The 24,485-nt window shown below is 39.2% G+C and overlaps 1 protein-coding gene across 2 annotated transcripts in view; it reads left to right on the top strand.

Annotated features, from left to right (window-relative positions):
* LOC126090669 (uncharacterized) overlaps nt 1-24,485 on the top strand; it is a 144,954-nt gene that overhangs the window by 116,418 nt on the left and 4,051 nt on the right. Inside the window, exons 6-7 of one of the 2 annotated variants that reach the window (XR_007521262.1) lie at nt 10,867-11,073; nt 23,473-23,623. Coding sequence is in view for 1 of the 2 variants with exons in the window: in XM_049907004.1 (XP_049762961.1) it covers nt 10,867-11,073 (207 nt within the window). In the remaining variant the exon portion in view is untranslated. The remainder of the gene's footprint in view (nt 1-10,866; nt 11,074-23,472; nt 23,624-24,485) is intronic. The other variant, XM_049907004.1, reaches the window with a different exon arrangement.

Raw genomic sequence — 24,485 nt, 5'->3', positions numbered from 1 at the left:
ACGGCTTCATAACCAACAGACATCTCAAAATATGCCAAATTGTTATTGTAGGCAGTTGTAATTCCTGACTGACATGATGAGTTGGTTTTGTAGGACTAAATTGGAAAATGGTTTGAATTTGTGCGACATTTTTGTCAGAAACAGAAGGGCAGCTAGGACTGTTTCCTTTACATACAGTCCTCTGTCTACAAACTGTCTATACCGTCTCCGAATATTCCATCCATTCAGATGACCTGTTTGGTATTCCAGCATGAAACATCTTTGCATTGTAATCACAGAATTACACTTTGCAAACTTGAGAACACAAAATGATATCTGCTGTGGAGTAGCCATTTTGCAACATCTTATGGTAACCAAGCAAACAGAAGACAACCGATATTTAGTGGCAATGAATATAAACTAGACATTGTATTCTGTCCTCCAACAACCAAGCTGTGGTGCAGCAATCTATAATTTTGACAACATAATACTTTGTAATACGTACATTCTTTTTGAAAGACTCTGTATAATGAATTCATATAACAACTTAGGGCCTAATGCTGTGCGTGAAATAGTATGAAGTGATTGACAGAAATAGCAGGGCCTAATGCTGTGCGTGAAATAGTATGAAGTGGTTGACAGAAATAGCAGTTTTTATGTTTGTTGCCGTGGCGAGCAACTTACTAATGTGTCACTGTAGTGGGAAAAAGTTAAATAAAATGTCTCCATAGAACTATGCAACTATCATTCACAAGCAAAGCGTTTAATGTGCAGTGCACATTTTAATACTTCTCACTGTATCTTAGGCACACATTGGTAGACTGGGTTGGTGGGACTCTTGGCTTACCCCTCATCTTGATATGAAGTTCTGCCAGTTCATAATTCACCCCCCCCCCCCCCACCAAATTATCTATAAAAATTAACAGATTAACAGAAGACTCCAGCAGACTCCATTTTTGTCGTGTTGACTGCGGTAAATATGTAATGGAAAAAATTTTATAACTTTTTTGTCTTTCAGTGTGTCAGTAAGAAACCCAGAGTGTGTAGTCATCACTTCTAGGTGTGTTCTTTCAATATCTGCTAAGTGCAACAGTGTTAACAATCTCAAGAAAGGTAAATGGATTTCTACAACATGTGAACATGAAAATATTTTGTAATTGCATACGTGGCAGCTGTCACAAAATGTCTCATATACATGTACTACTGTTATTCATTACTTTTCTAATAATTAGTTTTATTTTTCTGTTTGGTGATTATTTATACAGATTTGGTAATTCAGTGAATAATAACTCATTACAATTGTTGCAAATGGTTTTGTTCGTCCCTGTACATCTTACTCTATAGCAGGTCTAGGAAAGAGAGTCAGTGATAAAATATCTGATCCTATGAACTAATTTTCGCAGATGTGCCTGTGCAAAGACTGTTAGTGGCTCAAGGTGCCAAAAGCTGCTGGACAAAGAGCTTCACGGTCTTCCTCCATGTCTAAAGCTACTTCGGAAAAGTCCTCCCAGCAAGCCCCTAAAGAGAAGCGAGAGGACAAGCAAACAAAGAAGTCTGCTAAGAAAAAGGACCCTGCACCTGCCTCAACACTACCACTCCCTACCAATTCTGCACCCGAGGATTAGGTGGATATCATAAAGTCCCCTGAGGACTTGGATCACACTGATGCCTCATCCACAATAGGAATGGATACAAATACTCAATTGGTGGCAGCAGGTGCCCCTGAGACATAACCTGCTTGCTTGCGTGCTTCATGCCTTCTCAGCCTCACAATAACCTCATCTTCCAGTGGAATTGCTGCGGTTTTTCCACCACGTGGCTGAGCTATGGCATTTGTTATGCTTTACACCTGCTTTCTGCATTGCCCTCCAGGAAACCTGGTTCCCGTCAATGCGGACCCCTGCCCTCTGTGGCTATAGCAGTATTACAAGAACCGTAGTGACTATAATAGTGTGTCAGGTGGAGTTTGTGTCTATGCCGTGAACTCAGTCTTCAGTGAACCTGTGCCCCTTCAAACTCTTCTTGAAATTGTGGCTGTCAGGATAAGGACAACGGAAGAAATAACTGTCTGCATCTTTCTCCAGATGGTGCAATACCCCTGAACTCATTGGCTGCACTGATTAATCAACTCCATAAACCTTTCCTACTTTTGGGAGATATTAACACCCATAACCCCTTGTGGGATGGCACTGTGCTTACTGGCAGAGGTAGAGATGTCGAAACTTCCCTGTCTCAACTTGACCTCTACCTCGTAAATAATGTGGCCCCCACACATTTCAGCATGGCTCATGGCCATTGATTTATCCCTCTGCAACCTAGGACTTCTCCCATCTGTCCACTGGAGAGTACACGATGACTTTGTGGTAGTGACCACTTTCCCATCTTCCTGTCACTCCCCCAGTGCCATTCCTCTGGACGTCTACCAGGATGGGCCTTAAACAAGGCAGACTGGGAAGCTTTCACCTCTGCCGTCACTGTTGAATCACCCCCACATGGTACCATCGATGTGGTAGTTCAGCGGGTCACTAGAACGATCGTTTCTGCAGCAGGAAATTTGATCTCTTGCTCTTTAGGGTGCCCCAGCATTGGCCATACATGGCTAACACATGGCTACCTCCTCCGTCGCGAGGACCCACCTCGGTGTGACTGTGGCTCACATGTGACTGTCGTCCTCATCCGTCTGGACTGCCCACTTTCAGCCCCTCTGCGGTGGACTTTTAACCTTCCCAGCACCCTACCTTCGGTGTTGGGTAACAATGCCTCAACAGCAGGTTTAGTTTTATGTTTTATTCATGAGGTTTTTTTTTATCATACCATCTAAGAGTGGGAATTTAGCCTTCTCTCTGAGGCCCCCACATTCCCTCCATTTTGACTCTGTCACACTTTCTTTGTATTTGTTTGTCTTGGTGGTCATTATTCCCCTACATGTGTTCATCTCGCCTTACCTTTTCGAGGTGGGCATTTTAATGTGTTGCAGAGTGGCTGGCTTGTCCTCTTTTTATTATTGTGATCAACCAGCCCAGACCATCTGCTCTATGATTTTTTTACCACCTTCCACTTTTCCGTGTGGTGTATCTTTTCCCTGTTGTTTGTTCATTCCATTCATTCTCTTTTTAGGTGTGGTTATCCATTCCTTTGACTCCCCCCTTCACTTTTTCAAATACACTTTGGGAGGTTTTGTACCTTAAACCTTGCTTGCGTCAGGAAAAAGGGACTGATGACCCTGTAGTTTGGTCCCTTTATACCCCAAACGAACCAACCAACCAACACTTTATTCAACATGCAAACGTCGCTACAGGTTATGACATGTTCGATATGCCTGCCACCATTGGCGGCGATGTGGCACAGACGAAAAGTGGAATTCTGCATGTCTTGCTGCAGTGTCAGAGCATTGATGCTGTTGATGACCTCATGAATGGCTGTTTACAGCTCAGCAATGGTTTTGTGGTTATTGTTGTACACGTTGTCTTTAACATAGCCCCACAAAAAGGAGTTGCACATGTTCAAACCCGGAGAATATGGTGGCCAATCGAGGCCCATGACAGTGGCCTCAGGGTACCCCAGAGCCAGAATGCAGCCCCAAATTGCTCCATCAGGACATCAAACACACTCCTGCTTTGACAGGGTCGAGCTCCATCTTGCATGAACCTCATCTTGTCGAAATTAGGGTCACTTTAGATAATGCGGATGAAATCACCTTCCAAAACCTTCACGTACCATTTGGTAGTAGTCATCATGCCGTCAAGGAATATCGCACCGATTATTCCGTGCCTGGACATTGCACACCACACAGTCACCCGTTGAAGGTGAAGAGACTTCTTGATCATGAAATGCGATTTCTCAGTCCCCCAAATGCGTCAGTTTTTCTTGTTGATGAACACAGGCAAATAAAGTGGGCTTCATCGCTAAACAAAACCATACTAATTCCCATCGTGCCCCACGGCCAATCGTGTAGTTTGAATGTCCTAATGCAAACTGTTCATAAGTTATGACGATCTTATTTCAAATAGTTCAATAATTGCCACCCTATAAGTGCAGTAGACTCTTGACCATCTGGCCTAAAGTGGTGGAAGGTCTAGCCAGATAACAAAAAAGGCCAGATAGGCCAGAGTTCAGTTAATTCTCCCTTTTGACCCAAGCCATATCATTCGAAACACCATTTTTTATACTGAAACCCAATTTTATCAACATTTTCTGATTTCTTACATAATACATGCTAGTTATTATTGTTTGTTATGTACTTGTTCATACTGCAGCCTTGAAAAATTATTACAGGACACACTAAATGATCTACTTTGTAAAGTATGAATGTTTGACTGGATACATGTGAAGAGCCAGGCCTAAAATAACGTGTGAAACTTACAGGTTTGAGTTTTTAAAAAAAAACCTTTGATAGGTGGCTGTTTCCCTCTTTTACTCCCCCTTCCATGCTGCAATATACCTCCAATTACACAAACAGATGATATCATCTGTGTTGCTTCCTCATATTCGCTAATGTACTGCATTGCTGCCTCAGTTGTCTTGAACCCTTCTGAATGTGGGGTGATATTTGTGCTGTCATGTAAGTTTTCCCCCACCTCTTGTATGTCTTCCCCCTACTGTCATCCATTCTGACATCTTGTGCATTGACGTCCTCACAGCTCGGTAAATTTTTGAGCAACAACATAAAATCATCATTTTCATTTTTTACTTTGGTTTTCACAAGTGGAGACTATCTTAAAATGTCTGTTTTCATGGTGTAGAAGAATTTTTCCAGACCTTTCAAGTGATACTTTCAGAATCTCTTCCCACACTTACGCCAACCACCTTATGACATCCAGCAAGTCAGTGCTCTCTTCAGAATGGTTACACAGTCTTCATTATTATCAGTCGCTGATGTCAGTGAGCTGAGAAGACAACAGCTCATCCGTAGACACAATGAGCTTTTTTTAATCACCCATTTCAGACTTTTTACAATTTAACAATGCACGTGCTTTTGGTGTCTGATGTGCAACTGAAGAAGGAAATAATACAGGGTTGGCAACATAGCTATCCTCTATGTGTGTTCATCGTTGTTTGTGAGTGCTGGAAGAGGGCTTCTAAGTATCGTTTGTTGAAGAATGGTTCCATTAATTTATTCAGTATTACTAATACAGTTTGTTTCGTATAATTTTTGACTGCAGATGTGCTAGAAGCTCAGATGACGGGTAAAACATTTTTAAGGGCCACACAACAGCACAACTGGTGCCTCTTTCGAAAAGTACAGTATGAACAACAAATTAATCCTCATTTATTATGGAGAAGTATTACTATGATATAAATTAAGTAGGCTGGATAGTGTGGTGGCTGGATGGTTACAAGCTGGATAGTTCAGAATCTATGCAATGAGTACAGATAATAACTGATCTCATAACAATCTGTGGAAATGGCTTATAATCTGTGTGATTAGTTTAAATGTACTCACAGGCAGTTAACAGCAGAATAAAAAATAGAAATTTGGTACGTTTACAGTGATATGCTAAATACGTGGAGTTAGACAATAGCCAGTAACTGTTGAACATCTTTTAGCATATGTTCTTTTGGCTCAGATAACAGTAACTACACAATTGGTATTAAATTTTTAAGTACGAAACTAGTGCTTCAAGTGCAATGACAACTGCATGCATGTTGATGAAAAAGTCCTAGTAAAAGTCAATTAGCAAAATGAAATTTATCAGGCAGCGGTTCATTGACTGCTTTCTGGAATACAGTGCAGAGGTTCACTGTTTTCCAAGTCAGTTCTGAGGCTCTGCCCCAAAATGATGAGTTGTTTATAGCTCGGAGTAAAACTAAGTTGGTGGGCAATTACACATGGTCCAGTTAAACTTCTGTGCCCATTGCCTGTGTTTGACATCAATGTGCAATAACCACTCACAGATGGCAGGTAGCAGTAGCAGTAGAAACTATGTCTGGGGGGATGCAGAAAACGTTGCAGTTGTTATCGTAATGTGGAAACTTGAGTGATTTATCTGACACCCGAAAGGGCATAATCATTGGCTTTCAGGCCAAAGGTGGAAGCATTTCTGAAAAGGCTTAGTTTGTAAACTGTTCATATGCCACTGTTGTTAAGGTATAACATGCGTGATGAAATGGTGCTATTGAAAACCAGTGCTGAGACAACTGTGGTGCACCAAAGGCCATAGATGATAGATCTAGATGACGACTGTGGAGATTTAATGGGCAAATAGGTGTGCAACTGTTCAGCAACTGACTGCCCTGATGAATCAAGGGACTACAAACAGTGTCTCCTCACTAACCATTCAGCGATCGTTGCTACATATGGGCCTTCGCAGCTGTTCACCACTGACGAAGGCTGGAATTTGCACATCAGTACTGTAGCTGGGCATTGACAGGTGCCCTTTTCCGATGATTCACGTTTTATGCTCCATCGGGCATGAAATGTTTGACAACGAACACTGTACAACAATCTTCAGGTGGGTCCAGGCTGGAGGAGGGAGCTCATGCTCTGGGGGAATGTTTTAGTGGCATTAGCTGGGTGATACTGTCATTCAGGTAGGTGCAATGGATCACACAAAGAGCATCTATCGTTGGGAACCATGGCCATCCCTACATGCAGTTTGTTTTTCCTTGGCACAATAGCATCTACCAGCAGAACAATACATCATGTCACATAGCTTGCAGTTTAAGTGCACAGTTCGAAGAGCACCAGGGTAAGTTTACCATACTCCACTGGCTACCAAACTCCCTGGATTTAAACCCAGATGAGAACCTGTGGGACCACCTCCATAGGGTAGTTCATGCCGTGGATCCTCACGCAAGAAACCTAGTGCACTGGAGTTGACATGGCTCCACATACCTGTCGTTAACTTACAGAACCTCATTAATTTTCTTTGGGCATGTCTTTTGTTGGTCTGTGCTGCAGTAAGTAGTTATTCAGGATTTTGACAAGTGATTGGATAGTGTAATAGTCACAGCATTTCTCGTGCACGATATAGCTCTGAGTACAGCAGTTATGTTTATACAATCGATCCTTAGTCTTCAGCTAGGTCTGAAATTAGTTTTTGAATCCCAGCAAACAGACTCGTGGAATTGATTAAAATGAGTGGTAGGTTCCTTGAACTATTCATTTACTTCATTTCTTAAGAAAAATCACATAGTTTACTAATTACAGAATACAATTCGCCCTTTAGGTTTAACATAGTTTTCATTAATTTATTTGTTTGTTGACTGAATTCAGTCTGTTTGTCAAGCAAGCCTGTAATATGTTCCTTGAGTCTCCTAGTTTGCTCATCAATTTTTAGATCTGTTCTATTGAATTCAGTATTTATTTTTCACATTTTGATGTTTATTTGCTTAATTTTATCTGAAAGCTCCTCCATTTTTCTTGTTGGCATATAATCTACGTAAAAAAAAAAAAAAGAAAAAAAGAAAAAAAAATTAAAACAAAAAAAATTCCTTGTGATATTCAAATAACTTTCCCGTACATTAAAACATGCCAACTAATGTTTTCTGAAAATTTAAGCACTGTTATTTTTTCCAAAAAGTATTTACATTTCTGGAACTAGAAAAACAGCATTTGACGAGACGCTCCAGGACGCCATAACATGCGATCCACTATTGCACTCCACCATGTGTGACAGTTAGTGTGTGAGGCAGCAACATGATGTTGAGATGAGACAATGAACTGATGTCGAAGCTCATGCTTGATGACAGACGTGCTCCATTTTGCCACAGCAAAGCCGAGTACAGGTCCCTACAACCCTGTCCTATAAAGAGAATGTGAGAAAGTGAGTGCTAAAAGCACTTATGACCATTTGATATGTGTAACCATTGACTGCCCCAGCAGACTTGACTTGCTGTTGAAGTTGTATGGGCCGACTGTGTATGGCTCTTCATCCCACTCATACCATGTAGATTTCCTCACAGTTAATTGCATGCAGCTCTGTACATTGAGCAGAGGAATCCTCATGTGGGTAATATTGAAAATATTAATGGAAATAAACATTTCTGCCTGATTTGCAGTTGATGTCATCCAAGCAAAAAAAAAAAAAAAAAAAAAATCTGAAAGGTTTGAATAATTGTCAATAAACATACTGAAGAAGTTAGCTTACCGTATTTACTCGAATCTAAGCCGCACATTTTTTCTGGTTTTTGTAATCCAAAAACCCCCCTGCGGCTTAGAATAGAGTGCAAAGTATGCGGAAGTTCTGAAAAATGTTGGTAGGTGACGCCACAACTAACTTCTGCCGTCGAATATATGTAGCGCTACACACGCATGCTTTGCAGGCACAAAGAGAAATACTGGCGCGAAAACCTCTGTGTCAGTAAATAAATTAAAAAAAAGGTGGAAGGCGAGCTTTTTTTCTCCGCCCCGAGTTTCAACCACTGCATTTTCGTACATTATCCAACGAAGTAAATACAAATTCCGTATTGTTCATCTTTGAATGTAACAGCATTTCAATGTACTATGAAAATCCGACTGACAAGACTGTTGGGAATGTTTGTCAAGGTGGCCAACTCTACGTTCTGAATTTTTTCCTACCTGTGAGATGAGATGGTTGCTAAGAGGAACTTTTATGAATTGTGCATCACATGCATTATTCTCTTCACCATAAGAATAATATGAATATAAACATTTTGCCATGTATTCTTTCGTGTTTGCTGCTATTTCATTTAAATCTTGTCTGCCTAATAAACTACGAAACTAGAGTGAGACAACAGCAAACGCAGAAGAATATACATATCGTGTCATGTTTGTATTCGTATTATTCTTATGCCTAATAGTGATACAGTCAGAAACGAAGCCAGGTCAATTGATAAGATTCTTAAATCTAAGATGACTCGTAATTTCTATGCAGAATATAATGTACTAAAGAGGCGCCTGCAAACGGAGAAAAATTTTCGCTAAACTCTCGTTCAGAACGTCTTCTGTCATACGCAGTCTATCGTTTAGTTCTTGTTGATCATTATCAAAGAAAGCAGCAGTGTAAGTAACAACATATAGCAGTCTCTTGCCATTGTTTTGCTAATGAGACGATTCCTCTCTCTCTCTCTCTCTGTTTTTTTTTTTTAAATTGTAAGCGGTGGTAGCGCGCCCAAAAGCAAGCCATGTCGCGATCGGCGACAGGTCGTAAACACTTACTATCAGAATGCGACAAACAATGTATGACACAGTACAGTAATGCATTTTCAGCTTAGAGTGACGTAAACACCTATAACAAAGAGAATGGTACTTAGATCAAAGAAAAATAAGCAATCGATTCAAACCAGATGAAGCACGTGAAAAAGGAAGGGTACCCGTATAAATACGGACCCGCCTGACACATAGCAATGGCTATCTGGTAAAGCTTAACTGCTAAGCTTACGACTTGAACCAAACTACTGTAGCTGTATCGTCATTCAATCGACCTAAATTGTGTCTCATATTACAATGGACCAACTTTGTTTCGATTTGGAGACGCGGCCTAAAACTTTTCTCTCCCCTTGAATTTCGAGTCTCAAATTTCAGGTGCGGCTTAGATTCGGGAAAATTTTTTTCCCTTGATTTAGAGTCTCATTTTTCAGGTGCGGCTTAGATTCAAGTGCGGCTTAGATTCGAGTAAATACAGTGTATGAGTGTGTGTGAGCTTTTAATTTGATTATAACAAAACTAAATTGAACTACACACAATTAATGACAGTTTGCTTGTAAAATTTGAGTGTATTAAGGAATTAATGTTTAAAACTAATTAATACATGTTATAGAAAATTCTTAATGTTTGATTTCATCTTTTGAGAAAAGTTCCAAACAGATTACAGCAGAACTTACTTGAATGAAGTGTAGAATGTACTTGAACTGACCCACATATTTGCCAAATGAAATGCAACAATAATGGAAATGAAAATCTTACTCAGGCTGATGTTTTTGATGTTATTACATGGTTTATCAACACGCTGACTGCTGCATGCATAGTGACGGATGTTTCACCACCAGGCCTGGCCAGTTTAGGCTACAGAGTCCAGCATGAGGCTGTGCTGTGGCCACTGGCGGGCACACAGCATCAGACTTAAGGATCTACTGTGGCTGGTGGTGGCCTTGTGGCAGTCAAGTGTTAAATAAGGATTGAGGAAAATGATATAATAGTTCTTAATGAGTCTTTGACCATCTGTAGCAAGTAGTTACATTTTCCTTAATTCAGTACATACCATTTGACCCTTAACATTTATGTTGATTGGATTATGATTAAGTAATGAGATTCGTGGCTCAAACCTTGTCATTTTATTGGTTTCTCTTGTTTCACTGTTTTAAGACTGTGTAGGTGATACTATGAGTTTTATATTGTGTGAGCAAGAGTCATTTGGAGCTTTTCAAATGAATGAAAAATTTACATCTGTTTCAGATATTTATGATTACATTATAGATACTATTTTTGCTCAAGAGAAATATTAAAAATGATAAGTTAGGCTGAGAAAGTTTGGTAGATTGTGGAAGATATCTGGTGAGTGCAGAGGATGGTTGATCCTCCTGGTGGTCCAAGCTGCTGTTTAAAGATTTATCTCTTTGCGTTGTAATATTGAAAGATTTGCAAAGCAGCAGAACTCTCCATCACATGTTTAATACTCTGAATATTATAAATAAAACAGAACATACATATTTACTGGTTTAATTCTTACTCTTTAAAAGAAGAAAATCACTGCCATGCATATTTATGCTATTTAAAAAGTTTGTGTGTGAGTGTGGCTGTGGATAAACAAATTTGGCATATATTGCTGTTACTGTAAAATAATTTTTTCTGTCATGTTCCCATTTACAACGTTGGCATTATATGTGGCATCTATTTCCCAAAATTATGTAATAAAGACTTCTGCATGTATCATTATTTGTAAGTACATATTTAAAATTGATCTTTATTTTTGCATCTTTATACAGGAATGTTACCAGATTCCTACAAACTTTGCTTAAAATCATGGAAAAAACAGCTTTCACAAGACATGAAGCATGAAAACTTTTGTGATAATGGAGGATTTTCTCCTGATAAGGCATCAAGTATCAGCTCACAAGACACTGGCTTTGATTCTTCAAAAAGTATGTCTGATGATGAAAGTCAGTTTGATGAAAAAGTGAATAGAAGAAAAGGTAAAATTATTGTTGTGTTGATGATAAATGTTTTAATGTTTGCATTTGCTGGGTGCTACAGAGACACATGTAACAGCTCAGAAAAGCATTTTTTCACTACAGACTACATGAATGATGAGAGTAAGGGAGAGCCACTGTGCTTGCATTTGGGAGTGAGGTCCTTATCCTCATATAGCCATCCAGAATTATATTTTTGAAGGATTGCTTAAATCTACAAGGTGACCTTTGAGGAGTTCCCTTGAAAAGTACAACGCATCCTCACCAGTCAGAGCTTCTGCTGTGTATACATCTACATTTGTACTCGATACACCACCTTATGTTGTGTGGTGGTGCGTATTTCCAGCACCAGTTTGATTCCCCCCCCCTTTCCTGTTCCATTCATGAATGGCACTTGGGAAGAATGATTGTCAGTAAATCTCCATATCAGCTCTAATTACTCAATGTTCGTTGTTGCGGTCATTTAGGGAGATCCATAGGAGAAAGTAATATGTGGTGCAGCTCTTCATGGAATGTGCTGTCTCAGAATTTCATACTTCCATGATGGCCTATGTCTCTCATGTATCGTCTGCCACTGGAGTCTGTTGGGCATATCTGTAATGCTTTCATGCTGACTAAATGATCCTGTACTGTAACAAGCTGCTGCTGATTGTGTCTTGTCTCTCTCTTTGAGTAATCCGGTCCTGAGAGGATTCCAGACTGATGATGAGCAATACCCAAGAAGTGGTTGGACAAGTGTTTTGTAAGGAACTTTTTTTGTGGACGACTTACATTCTCATAAGATTGTTTTTATGAATCTCTGTCTGTTATCTTATTTTCCTATTGTTTGTTATAGGTGAGTATTACTCTTCAGATCACTTCCGATGATTATCCCTGTATATCTTACCTTGGTTACTGTTTTCAGCAATTTGCCACCAACAGTGTAATTGCATAGCAGTGGATTTCTTTCCTTACCTATGTGCAGTGTGTTATATTTATTTACATTCAGTGTCAGCTGCCAGTCGTTTGTTTATACTGTCAAACCTGGATCAGGAAGCTGCTGGCTGGTGAGCAGACCTCTTATTTTCCATACTACATCCACGGTTGTGGCACAAGGACAAGAGATTCTTCATAGATTGGCCACAGTCCTGGTGATGCTCAGTCATAGCTGATTTGCTCTGCTCCTTCAGATGTACGTAAGTGTTCATGCTGTGATTAGCAAGTGATTGCTACTCGGTCTCACAGTTTCACCCACACAGACATTGCCATCTTCACAATGGATTTCATGGATGCCTGCAGTGTGAAGAACATCTACCGAATCTTTCATGGGCGTTACAGATGTCTGATCCTGTGACTGCTTTGGAATGTTGGTTTATTTCCTCCATGGTGCAGCATCTTGCATACTCAGTCACTGATGCTCTCATGTAAGGTAAGCAGGCACAAGGAAAAGATCTTTTATTCCTTTGTTTGTTTTTATCTTCACTGCACCTCATAGCTCGTTGTATGTCCTTGTTGCTGTATCCATTCTCATGGATTGTTTTCCAGAGCTTGTTCTGTCCATGTTCAAAGTTGTCAGTGTTGTTAATCCAGTGCGTTAGGGTTTTCAGTATATTGCATAGAGTTATTTTGTGCTGGATGGTGATGCGACCCAACGTGTAGATGTACGTTAATGTGCGTCGGTTTCCTGTACACTTTGTGTTTTAATTTGACATTACATATTCTGTATACTTCTGTAAGCAGAAAAGGAATGATTCAGTTATTTTCTGTTTCTAGTGTGAACTATATGTTTTTATGTAAGCTGTTGAGGTGGTGATGAAATTTGCATAGTTCTGCTTCCCTTTGCAGCCGTATGATGTACTTGTTGTCTGCAAACCTTAGCCAAAAATGTGAGCTCGGCAACATGGACTTTCACACTGTCTGCTTCCGTGAATAAGATCACATTTTAGTGATTAGTTTGTGTTACCTACAAAGACATTTCAACCTCTACATGTACATCTATACTCTGCAAACCACTGCAAAGTGTGTGGCAGAGCGTAGTCCCTTTCTAATAGTTATTAGTGTTTCCTCCTGTTCCATTCCTGTATGGAGTGTGGGAAGAATGATTGTTTACACGTCTCCATGTGTGCTGTCATTAATCTAATATTGTCGTTAAAATCCCCACGGGAGTAATATGCAGGGGGTGAAGACTGCATTATATTGCCGGAGTCCTCATTTAAAGCCAGTTCTTGAAATTTTGTAAGTAGGCTTTCTTGGGATAGTTGACATTTATCTTCAGGAGTCTGCCAGTTAAGTTTCTCCATCATCACTGTAACACCCTCTCATCGGTCAGACGAACCTGTGACCATTCATGCTGGTGTCTCTGTATATTTTGAATGTCCCTTGTTAGTCATATTTGATGCAGGTCCCACACACTTGAGCAATATTCTAGGAAGGAGCACACAATTGATTTGTAAGGAATCTCCTTTGTAGTTTGCATACATTTCCCAAGTATTCTACAAATAAACATAAGTCTGCCACTTGCTTGACCCACAACTGATCCTATATGATAATTCCATTTCATATCCCTACAAAATGTTACACCCAGGAGTTTATCTAGGTTAACCAATTCAAACTGTGACTCATTAATGTTATTAGATACTACTTTTTGTCCTTTGTGGTACAGAGTTTTACATTTTTGGTCATTTTGATGTTATAGTCATAACACAATAATATTTTCCTGTGTGGTGCAGAGTTTTACATTTACATTTGTCAATCTTTGCGCCACTTCGAAATCTTATCAAGGTCTGACTGCATGTTTGTGCAACTTCAATTAGCTGTTACTGTACTGTAGGTAACTGTATCATCTGCAAGAAGTATGAGGTTTTTATTAATATGGTCGACAATATCATTAATATATAACATGAACAGCAAGTGTCCCAGTGCACATCCTTGGGGCACATCTGAAGTTACTTTTACTTCAGTCGCTTACTCTCCACCCAGGATAACGTGCTGTGTCCTCATTCTAAAAAATCCTCAATCCAGTCACAAATTTCATTTGATTCGCCATATGTTTGTACTTGAGTCGAATGGTTTTCAGAAATCGAAGCATATTGCGTCTACATGATTATCTCGTTCCACGCTTTCAGTATGTCATGTGAGAAATGGGCGTGTTGGATTTCCTGTGGCGATATTTTCGGAATCCATGCTGGTTGGTGAAGAGGAGGGCATTCTGTTTAAAATACTTTGTTATGTTTGATCTTGGAATGTGTTCTGAGATTCTACAACAAATGGATCTCAAGGGTATTGGACCCTAGTTTTGTGGATCACTTTTGCTACCTTTCTTGTTGGGCTACAGCTGTGACATGTGCTTTCTTCCAACCATTTAAACGTGGTTTTTTGTTTGAGGAATCTATGATCGATTATAGTTAAAAGAGGGGCTAACCCAGCCACAAATTCAGTATAGAGTACGAAAGTAATTCGATCGGGCCTGGAGGTTTGTTCAATTTCAACAACTTCAGCTATTTCTACATCTACATCTACATCAATACTTCGCAAATCACATTTAAGTGCCTGGCAGATGGTTCATCAAACCACCTTCACAATTATCTATTATTCCAATCTCGTATAACGCGCGGAAAGAACAAACGCCTATATCTTTCTGTACGTGCTCCGATTTTCCTTATTTTATTGTGGTGATCATTTCTCCTTATGTAGGTTGGTGTCCACAAAATATTTTCGCATTCGGAGGAGAAAATCGGTGATTAGAATTTTGTGAGAAGATTCCATCACAATGAAAAATGCCTTTCTTTCAATGGTGTCCAGCCCAAATCCTGTATCATTTTAGTGACATTCTCTCCCATATTTCTTGACAATCCAAACTGTGCTGCCCTTCTTTGAACTTTATCGATGTACTCCATCAGTCCTATCTGGTAAGGATCCCACACCACGCAGCAGTATTCTAATAGAGGACAGACAAGCGTAGTGTAGGCAGTCTCCTTAGTAGATCTGTTACATTTTCAAAGTGTCCTGCCAGTAAAATGCAGTCTTTGGTTAGCCTTCCACACAACATTTTCTGTGTGTTTCTTCCAATTTAAGTTGTTTGTCATTATAATTTCTAGGTATTTAGTTGGATTTACGGCCTTCAGATTAGACTGATTTATCATGTAACAGAAGCTAAACAAATTCCTTTTAGCACTCATGGTGATGACCTCACACTTTTCGTTATTCGTGGTCAACTGCCAATTTTCGCACCATTCAGATATCTTTTCTAAATAGTTTTGCAATTTGTTTTGATCTTCAGATGACTTTATTAGTCGATAAAGGACAGCGTCATCTGCAAGCAACCTAAGATGGCTGCTCAGATTGTCCCCCAAATTGTTTATATAGGTAAAGAACAGCAAAGGGCCTATAACATTACCTTGAGGAATGCCAGAAATCACTTCTGTTTTACTCGATGACTTTCGTCAATTACTACGAACTGTGACCTCTCTGAAAACCCACTGACACTAATACTGATGTCATTCATCTTTTCAGTGGTACGAGGATTAAATTGGGGCATTACTTCTGAGATTTCCTTGATGAAGGAACATTTGAGAACAGAGTGAAACATTTCTGCATATGCTTTGCTACCCTCAGTTTGGTTTCCTGTCTCATAACTGAGATACTGGATGCTACCTTTGGTGGCACTAAAAGCCTTTACAGGCAAGCAGAATTTCTTTGGGTTTTGTGAAAGATTGTTGGACCATATTCTGCTATGGTTGTCTTTGAAGGCTTCACACATTTGTTTCTTGACAGCATCTCTGTCTATAGTCTTGTTTTATACCTGTCATGTGGTTGTCTCTATTTCTTTAGAAGTTCCTTTGCAGTAACTGCATACAAACGAGAATTCTTCCCATTGTGGACTGTTTTACTAGGTACATATCTTTCCAGTACATGGTCAACTATTCTTTTAAATTTGAGCCATCGCTCCTCTACATGTTCCTTTCCCTGTTCTGAAAGTATCAAGTTCCTCTTTCAAATATGACACTACTGTTTTCTTTATCTGCTTTACTGAACATAATGAGTTGCAGACAGGCACTTACACATAAGCTCTTAGCCACAGTCTTCATCAGAAGAAGAGAAACACCCACCATTCAATCACACAAGCAAATACACGTCACACACACATGACCGCCAACTCTGGCAGCTTGGGCCTGAAGTGATGTTTACTGCCACTTCAGGCCCGAACTGCCAGAGTTGGCAGTCATGAGGTGTGTTTGCTTATGTTAAAGAATGGTGTGTGTTTCTCTTTTTCCAACGAAGGCTGTGGCTGACAGTTTATGCGTAAGTGTCTTCTAAAAGTGCCTGTCTGCAACTTGGGTGTTATCTTTACGGTAAGTTGTAATCTATCTTTTTCTATATTGATGGTATTCCTACCTGGAGTTTCCATTGTCTGATTTTACAGAATATGTATATCTTTCTACTTGTTTTTGTTGTTTTTTATTCTCTGGTAATCATTGTTGCCACAACTGCTTCAAGGTCACTGAAACCAGTTTACATTTCTGACATCTCAAAGAAGTCACATCCATTTGTTGCCATGAGATCCAGTATATTTCCATCTTTAGTAGTGGGATTTTGAACTGTCTGTTCTAGTTAGTTTTCAGAGAAGGCATTTTGTATTGTTTCACAGGATGTCATGTCCACCACTAACAAATCTGTAATTTTCCCAGTTGACTGTTGTATGACCCTATGAGTACAACAGTATCATTGGAGAACTTACATATGAGTGAATTGAGGTTTTCTATAATGTTTTCAGTTACATCAGGGTATGATTCTAATGGTCGATGGAAGAATTCAATTATAATTTTATGCCCATCCCTGATACTGAGTTTTTGTGAACAATCCCATGAGCAGCTTTAATTTCTGTCTCAGTAGATTTGAATTTCCTGTCTAATACTATGAATTCACCACCTCCATTTCCCATTAGCTTATGCTTTCAATATACGCTTAAATTTTGCTGCAAAAAAATCTCACTGCAGGTTTTAAACTGCTTTCTGTACCTATTATTATGTGAGCTTCACTGCTTTTAAGGAGTATTTCAAACTCTGGCTCTTTGTTGTGAATGCTTTGGCACTTAACTATTAGAATTGAGTACTATCACTTTGGGGGGGGGGGGGGGGGGGAAGGGAAGGGAAGGGAAGGGAAGGGAAGGGAAGGGAAGCATTCCTTCGAATCTTCCACTAGTACTTCCGGGGCTTCTACATCTGTCATTATCTGGGCTGGATGGAGAGTCACCCAATGTAAAATACCGTATTTACTCGAATCTAAGCCGCACTTTTTTTCCAGTTTTTGTAATCCAAAAAACTGCCTGCGGCTTAGAATCGAGTGCAAAGTAAGCGGAAGTTCTGAAAAATGTTGGTAGGTCCACCACAACTAACTTCTGCAGTCGAATATATGTAGCGCTACGCAGGCATGCTTTGGAGGCACAAAGAAAGATAAATACTGGCGCCAAAACCTCTGCGTCAGTAAATAAATTTAAAAAAAAAGTTGGAAAACGAGCTTTTTTTCTCCACCACGAGTTTCGACCACTGCATTTTCATACACTATCCAACGAAGTAAATACAAATTCCGTTTTGTTCATCTTCGAGTGCAGCAGCATTTCAATGTACTACGAAAATCTGACTGGCAAGACTGTTTGGGATGTTTGTCAGCATGGCCAACTCTACATTCTGATTTCTGAATTTTTTTCCTACCTGTGAGAAGAGATGGTTGCTAATAGGAATTATTATGAATTGTGAATCACATGCAGTATTTTCTTTACCATAGGAATAATACGAATATAAACATTTTGCCATGTATTCTTTCATGTTTCCTGCTATCTCATTCAAATCCTGTCTGCCTAATAAACTACGAAACTAGAGTGAGACAACAGCAAAGGTGGAAGAATATACATATCATGTCATGTTTATATTCGTTTTATTCTTATGCCTAATAGTGATGCAGTCAGAAATGAAGCACGGCAATTGACTAGATTTTTAAATCTAAGAATCTAAGATGACTCTAAGTTCTGTGCAGAATTTAATGTACTAAAGAGGCGTCTGCAAAGATTTTCAAATAGAGAAAAATTTCCGCAGATCCCTCGTTCAGAACATCTTCTATCATATGCAGTCTATTATTTGGTTCTTGTTGATCATTATCAAAGAAAGCAGTATTGTAAGTAACAGCAACTAGCAGCTCTTGCCATTGTTTCGCCAATAAGACGATTCCTTTTTCTTAAAAAAGGCGGCAGTAGCATGCACAAGAGCAAGCCATGCCGCGAGCGGCGACAGGTCGTAAACACTCATTATCAGAAAGTGACAAACAATGCACGACACAGTACAGTAATGCATTTTCAGCTTAGAGTGACGTAAACACCTATAACAAAGAGAACGGCACTTATCAGATCAAAGAAAAATAAACAATCAATTCAAACCAGACGAAGCACACGAAAAAGGAAGGGTACCCGTATAAATACAGATGGATCGCCTGACGCGTAGCAATGGCTACCTGGTAAAGCTAACTGCTAAGCTCACGACTCGAACCAAGCTACTGTAGCTGTATCGTCATTCATTCGACCTAAATTGTGTTTCATATTACAATGGACCAACTTTGTTTCGATTTGGAGGTGCGGCCTAAAACTTTTCTCTCCCCTTGAATTTCGAGTCTCAAATTTCAGGTGCGGCTTAGATCTGGGAAAATTTTTTTCCTTGATTTCGAGTTTCATTTCTCAGGTGCGGCTTAGATTCGAGTAAATATGGTAATTCCTGTGTGCACACCTGACATTTAGGGGGACTCTATGGTGCTAATACAAGGAGTAGAAGCTTGTCATAGAACTTTTGAGATATCTGGGTTCAATCCTTCCACTCAACTCGGAACCAGGAGGCCAAGATCAGTTCTGGGGATAATTCTGCAGATTGTGAGCTTCATTGAAACCCCATGAGCAGGGCTGTTATCTCGGCCTTCTCTGCCAGTCGCTGGAATGATCTCAACATGACCTCGGTGACCAGATGACAGACAAAGTTTATTCCAATGTGTGCCACAATCTGCAGTTAGTTACTCCCTGTTCTCTCAGTGGTCTCTTCAACATGTTGAATGAGGCCATCACACATACACACTGAGTGCAGCTGGTGTATCTTCCTGACTCTTGCTGCATTTGCCTAAGAAGTACCATTATTGGCCATATGTTTGAACTGCTGATGATTAATAGACCCCTACTCTTTTGTGTTTGCCTCCCCTTGACACTGAACACAACTACTTTCCCAACAGGTTAAGCAAGACCCAGGGGCTCAGTCTTAGTTTCAGTGTAACACAGCACACTGAAATTGTTTGCTTATGTGGATTTTGGTACTAAACTGGATTAGTTGTGACAGGTCCTGTACTTCTCGCAGAGGAGACAGGATCTGCAGGAGAGGATAGTACTTGAGGCACCTTTGTTATTTCTGGTAAACTACTGTGGAGAGCTCTCTCAACACACTGAATCCTAGTAGTTGCCAATCATTTGACAGTACTCAGGGCATTTTCCAGCTGCTTATGAACACCTACCAACTTATGCCACATTTGAGAACAGAATTCACTGCGGTGCTGCATTGTGGCTGGTGCAATGTTTTACAGGACAATGAGCAAATAACTTTAAACTAAGCCTGCTCATTTTCTTTTTATATGTAGAGCTAAAAAAATTACTAATTCATAGTCACTGATACACTCAAAAGACAGCATTAATTTACGAGAAACGTAGATAACACAGGCCATAGAATTTTTTTTTGAGAACATTGTTTATGAACTGAATCCAAATCTAGCCTTAGTTTTTTTGTATCACCGATAGTTTTATATAGTACAAAAATCCTACACTATACGGTAAACAGGGAAATTAATGAAACACTTTGTTACAACATAAGTATGGTTTGTATTTGCAGTAAGCTACTTAAACCAATGATATGTGTTAATAGAGGTTTCACTTGTCAGCTGGAATTGGTTTGTATTTTCTTTCTCTTTTTTCGTTGAAGCTTCTTGTGTAGTGTTTTCTGCAATGAGTTGCTTGCTGAACTTCTCGGTGAAGTGACCAACAATAGTCCCCCATCATGTTGGTGTTCCAGCGACCTTGGTAGAGTTTTTCCATCACTTTAATGTCCTGGTGAAAATGCTCTCCTTGCTCCTCACTAACATCTCCCATATTGTCCGGGAAGTAATCGAGGTGACTGTTCAAAAAGTGAACTTTCAGGCTCATTAAACATCCTAAAGTTTTAAACCTATTTAATATTGTGGCTATAATAGAAACATATTCTGCCAGGAAGTTTCATATTCTGGCTTGAATGATACCCATGCTTCTTTCTCATTTAAGGACATTGTGGATTCAAAGTTTACATCAAACAACATTTTTCTAATGTCAGGTCTGACAAAGACACCTTCTTTTAGTTTAGCTTCAGAAAGGTGTGGAAACTTTTGGCAGAGATACTTAAAACATGGTCCATCTTTAGGCAAAACCTTTACAAACTGTTTCATTAGGCCTAATTTTATATGTAGAGGTGGTAGGAGTACATTTTTTGGATCTGCAAGGTTTTTGTGTAGAATGTTCTTCTCACCAGGTTTTAAAGACTCCCTCACAGGCCAGTGCTTTCTGCGCCAGGGTTGATCCCTAGCCCTCCTGTCCCACTCACACAAGACACATGGAAATTTGGTAAACCCACCTTGCTGACCACGGAGCATGCATGTTACTTTTAGATCGCCATATCGTCCAACCATGAGCGGAATAGCCTATTTCATTTAGCACTATTTCTAGGTTTTCATAGCTTTTTTCATATGTACAGAATGTCCAACAGGTATAGATGAATACATTTTACCATTGTGTGAAAACAGCCTTTAAACTAGTTTTGGATGAATCAATAAACAGCCTGCAGTCTTCCTTTTTGTATTCAATACCAAACTCATTCATCAGACCAGGAATGTCTGAGCAGTACACTAAATCACCTTCTTGTTGAAAAAACTTGGAAAATTGCTGCTCTCTGTTTCTGTACACGTATATGCAGGTTCCTACTGCCAATAAGTTCTTTTCTTTTAATCTAGAGCCAAGCAATTCAGCTTTTTCTTTTGTTAAGCCCAGATCCCAAACCAAATTGTTAAGCTTGGTCTGAGTAAACAATTCGGGCTCTAGATTTTCAGTATTACAAAGGAATTCATCATCATATGGTTCATCTAAATCAGATTGCACATCAGAAAATGCTTCTGTTGGAATAGAATTTAAATCATCTTGTGGTTTAGGAACCAGCAAATCTACACCACGCCATACTGGTCAGACGGCGGACGGAAGGTTAGGGTAGCTTATTACCTTCTTGTTTTTTGAATTATGACCAGTAATATCAACACTGCAAAAGAAACAATTGTGAGAATGATTTCTTGGCTCCCTCCATATCATAGGAACAGCAAATCTAAAGGCTTTTTTCTGCTTTTTGGACCATTTTCTCAGATCTTCAACACACACACAACATACCTTATGTGGTGCCCAAGATTTATCTTGATCACCTAGTTTAGATCCAAAGTATGATAGGTAAAGCTTTTTCACAAAATCGGTAATTTTTTTAAAATCACAAATTCACCACAAATATAACAAAAACTGTCACCAGTACCAGAGTTTTACAACTATGATTAGACATTGTACTGAGCACATGTACAGGAAATGGGAAAGTGAGGTTAGGTTGGCAGTAAACAAAATATCGTCTGTTAACACAAAAATAGAAGTGACCTTTTTTTTGCCAGCAAATGTTTTTCAGAAGTGCTACCTACGTCACCTACATTCATTTCACCTCCTTTTTTAAAAATTGTTTTAACTATATAAAAGATGTTAAATTCTTTAAAAAATTTCTTAATTTAATAAATTTAACCATAAAATGTGAAGAAATGGTTGGTGATACAGTTTTTTAAGTATCATATTTAGAGTTCCCATTCTAAAAACATAAGAAAAAGGCATTTTCAGCAAAAACATTTTTCCATCGTTGTCCTGTGTAATATTCTCATCTGTCTGCAGTCCAGAATGATGTAGGTCATAGAAACCTTATTAACATTCATTGATAACAACTGCTTGCAAACAAAATTTTGACATTTATTGACAACAGCTGCTTGTAACAAAATTTATATGAAGAAATTGTTACTTCGTCAAATTTAATTTACTAAAGTAAGACAGTACAAATAATTTTACTATGATGTACTATCTACAAAGTTCTTATACATAGTGTGGTCAGAAACAGTCTGAAGAACTTGTAAGTATGTTGCAGGGTGTATTGATCTGCATAGATTCCACATATGAGATCTGGGCATGCAGTTGTGAGGCATGTCACAGAACTCGGCAGACAGTAGAACCGTCTTGCAGGCTGCCACTCATGAATGCAGCTCACAGCCTAACCTCCATGTGGATGACAGCTTTATAGAGTTGGGCTGGGCCTGTCTTACCCTCAGTTACATGTTGACATTCTGACTAGGATTATCGGACTGGTAGCGTAGCCACTCCATGGCAAGTGTCTCCTTATATCAAGTTATTTCTAGATGTAGTAAGGTATTGTGTCCATCATTGTCTGTGTGTTCTTATGGTTAGATCATAGGGGAGGTTGTTCTGAGAAAAAATAGTTAAGAAAAAATTTCAATATGTTAGAGCACTAAAGAGTTATTTAGCATTGATGTTAGCCAATCACATTGTCGCTTGTGCAAATTCATGCTGCCTGTTGGTATCGCCAAACATGTTCCTTGTTTGGCTTCCTCCTACTGATCAAACATAGCTTTTGCTCACCTACATTAAATTTACCACGTAAAAAAAAGGGCACTTTTTAAATGGTAATGAGCGTTTCAACAAGCGTTGTATCTGAGATCCACAGATGTCTATGTATCACACCATTTTAGTGCGTGCAAGTGCTTGAATTTGCATGTGAAACTGCCAGATTGGGGCTAACTTCAGTGCTAAATAACTTGGAAATGGCGCAAGATTTTGAAGTTTTTCTTAATAGTTATTTCTCTGCCAACATCCCCTGTAACATCCTTACAAGCTTTTAGACTGTTTCTGGCCACCTATTATATGAGAAATGTAGGTATTGTACATTGCAATGATCATCTCTTAGTAATCGATTTGTGTTATCCACAATGACGACGTATTGTCACGTCAATAAAACGTAAACTATGAAGTTGTGTCAAGAGGAAATTATGTTAGGCATCTCACTGAATAAAGAAATTTTATCTATGTATGTATAAAACGAGATGATTGTGCTCTTGACAGAACTTTTATAAACTGCTTTTATTGGTGTGACAGTGTGGTATCATTGTGTACGAGGATGGTTTGAAAAGTCCTTGGAAAGGTTTTTTTTTTAAGTGCTTACATCACTGAAACTTTTTTTATTTTGTAATGTGGTCTCCATGTAGATTAATGCACTCAGTCCAACGATGTTCCAGTGCCTTGATTGCATCTCGAAAATGAGTTTCCTCCAGGCCTGCAAAATAGTTGACAACTCCGGCTATCAATTCTTTGTTTGAAGTGAATCTTCGTCCACTAAGAAAAAGTTCAATTTTGGGGAGAGGTGGAAGTCTGATGGACCCATATCAGGTGAATAATGCCTGTGTAGCAACAATTCATACTGTAGTTCGTGTAATTTTGCTATGGCGCCGGCACATGTGCGGGCGCGTGTCAAGAGTCGCGACACCCGCCTTGCAGATAAATGACTGAGATGTTTGTATGACCTACATAATTCAGGAGTGTAGGAAGATGTATTCTTTCTTTTGTATCTACAGAAGATAATTACGTGTAAGAGATGCTCTTTAGGAGATATTTTTCATTGTACTGTTTCTTATGGCTGCTATATGTCTTCATACTGTTAACAGTATACACAATGTAAACATTATGTTCTTTTACAGATACATCTTCTGAGTCTACATCTTATTAGTGGTTGACTATTTTTGTATATAACAAAAACTGATTATTAAATATGGTCTCTGAGTAGAAAATATGGTCTCTGAGTAGAGGTGTCTTAATTTATCATATATGCATAGGTTCTGTAACATACTGATATCAGCAGAGGTCAGTCTTCGTGTTACTACCTTAATGATCATTCTGGTGTGTGTTGTTGTTGGTGTTTTTTATAAAATGATCATTCTGTTTAATCATAATGAAGTCAATTTTCTGCTGGTATCAGATCATGGTCTGTTATATGTGGTTTTGTAAATATTTTATCTCTGTGGTTTTCAGTTTATCTAAGGGGAAGTTGAATTGCATATTGTATCTCTTTTACAGCTTTTTCAACCTTACGTCGGGCGCAGCTGTTCAAATTGATACACCTCGAAGTTTACTGTAAATTATTTGTCAACGAGTGGCACCACTGACGCCTACTCGCTAGTAGCTAGCCTTTTCCGAACGCTTGTAATTGTTGTGTGCTTCAGTGTCGATACGACTGCTCTGTTGTCGATATATG

Source organism: Schistocerca cancellata, chromosome 1, assembly GCF_023864275.1.
Source record: "Schistocerca cancellata isolate TAMUIC-IGC-003103 chromosome 1, iqSchCanc2.1, whole genome shotgun sequence".
Taxonomy (NCBI): Eukaryota; Metazoa; Arthropoda; class Insecta; order Orthoptera; family Acrididae; genus Schistocerca; species Schistocerca cancellata.
The sequence above is the reverse complement of the archived record's forward strand: the minus strand, read 5'-3'. Positions and strand labels throughout refer to the sequence as shown.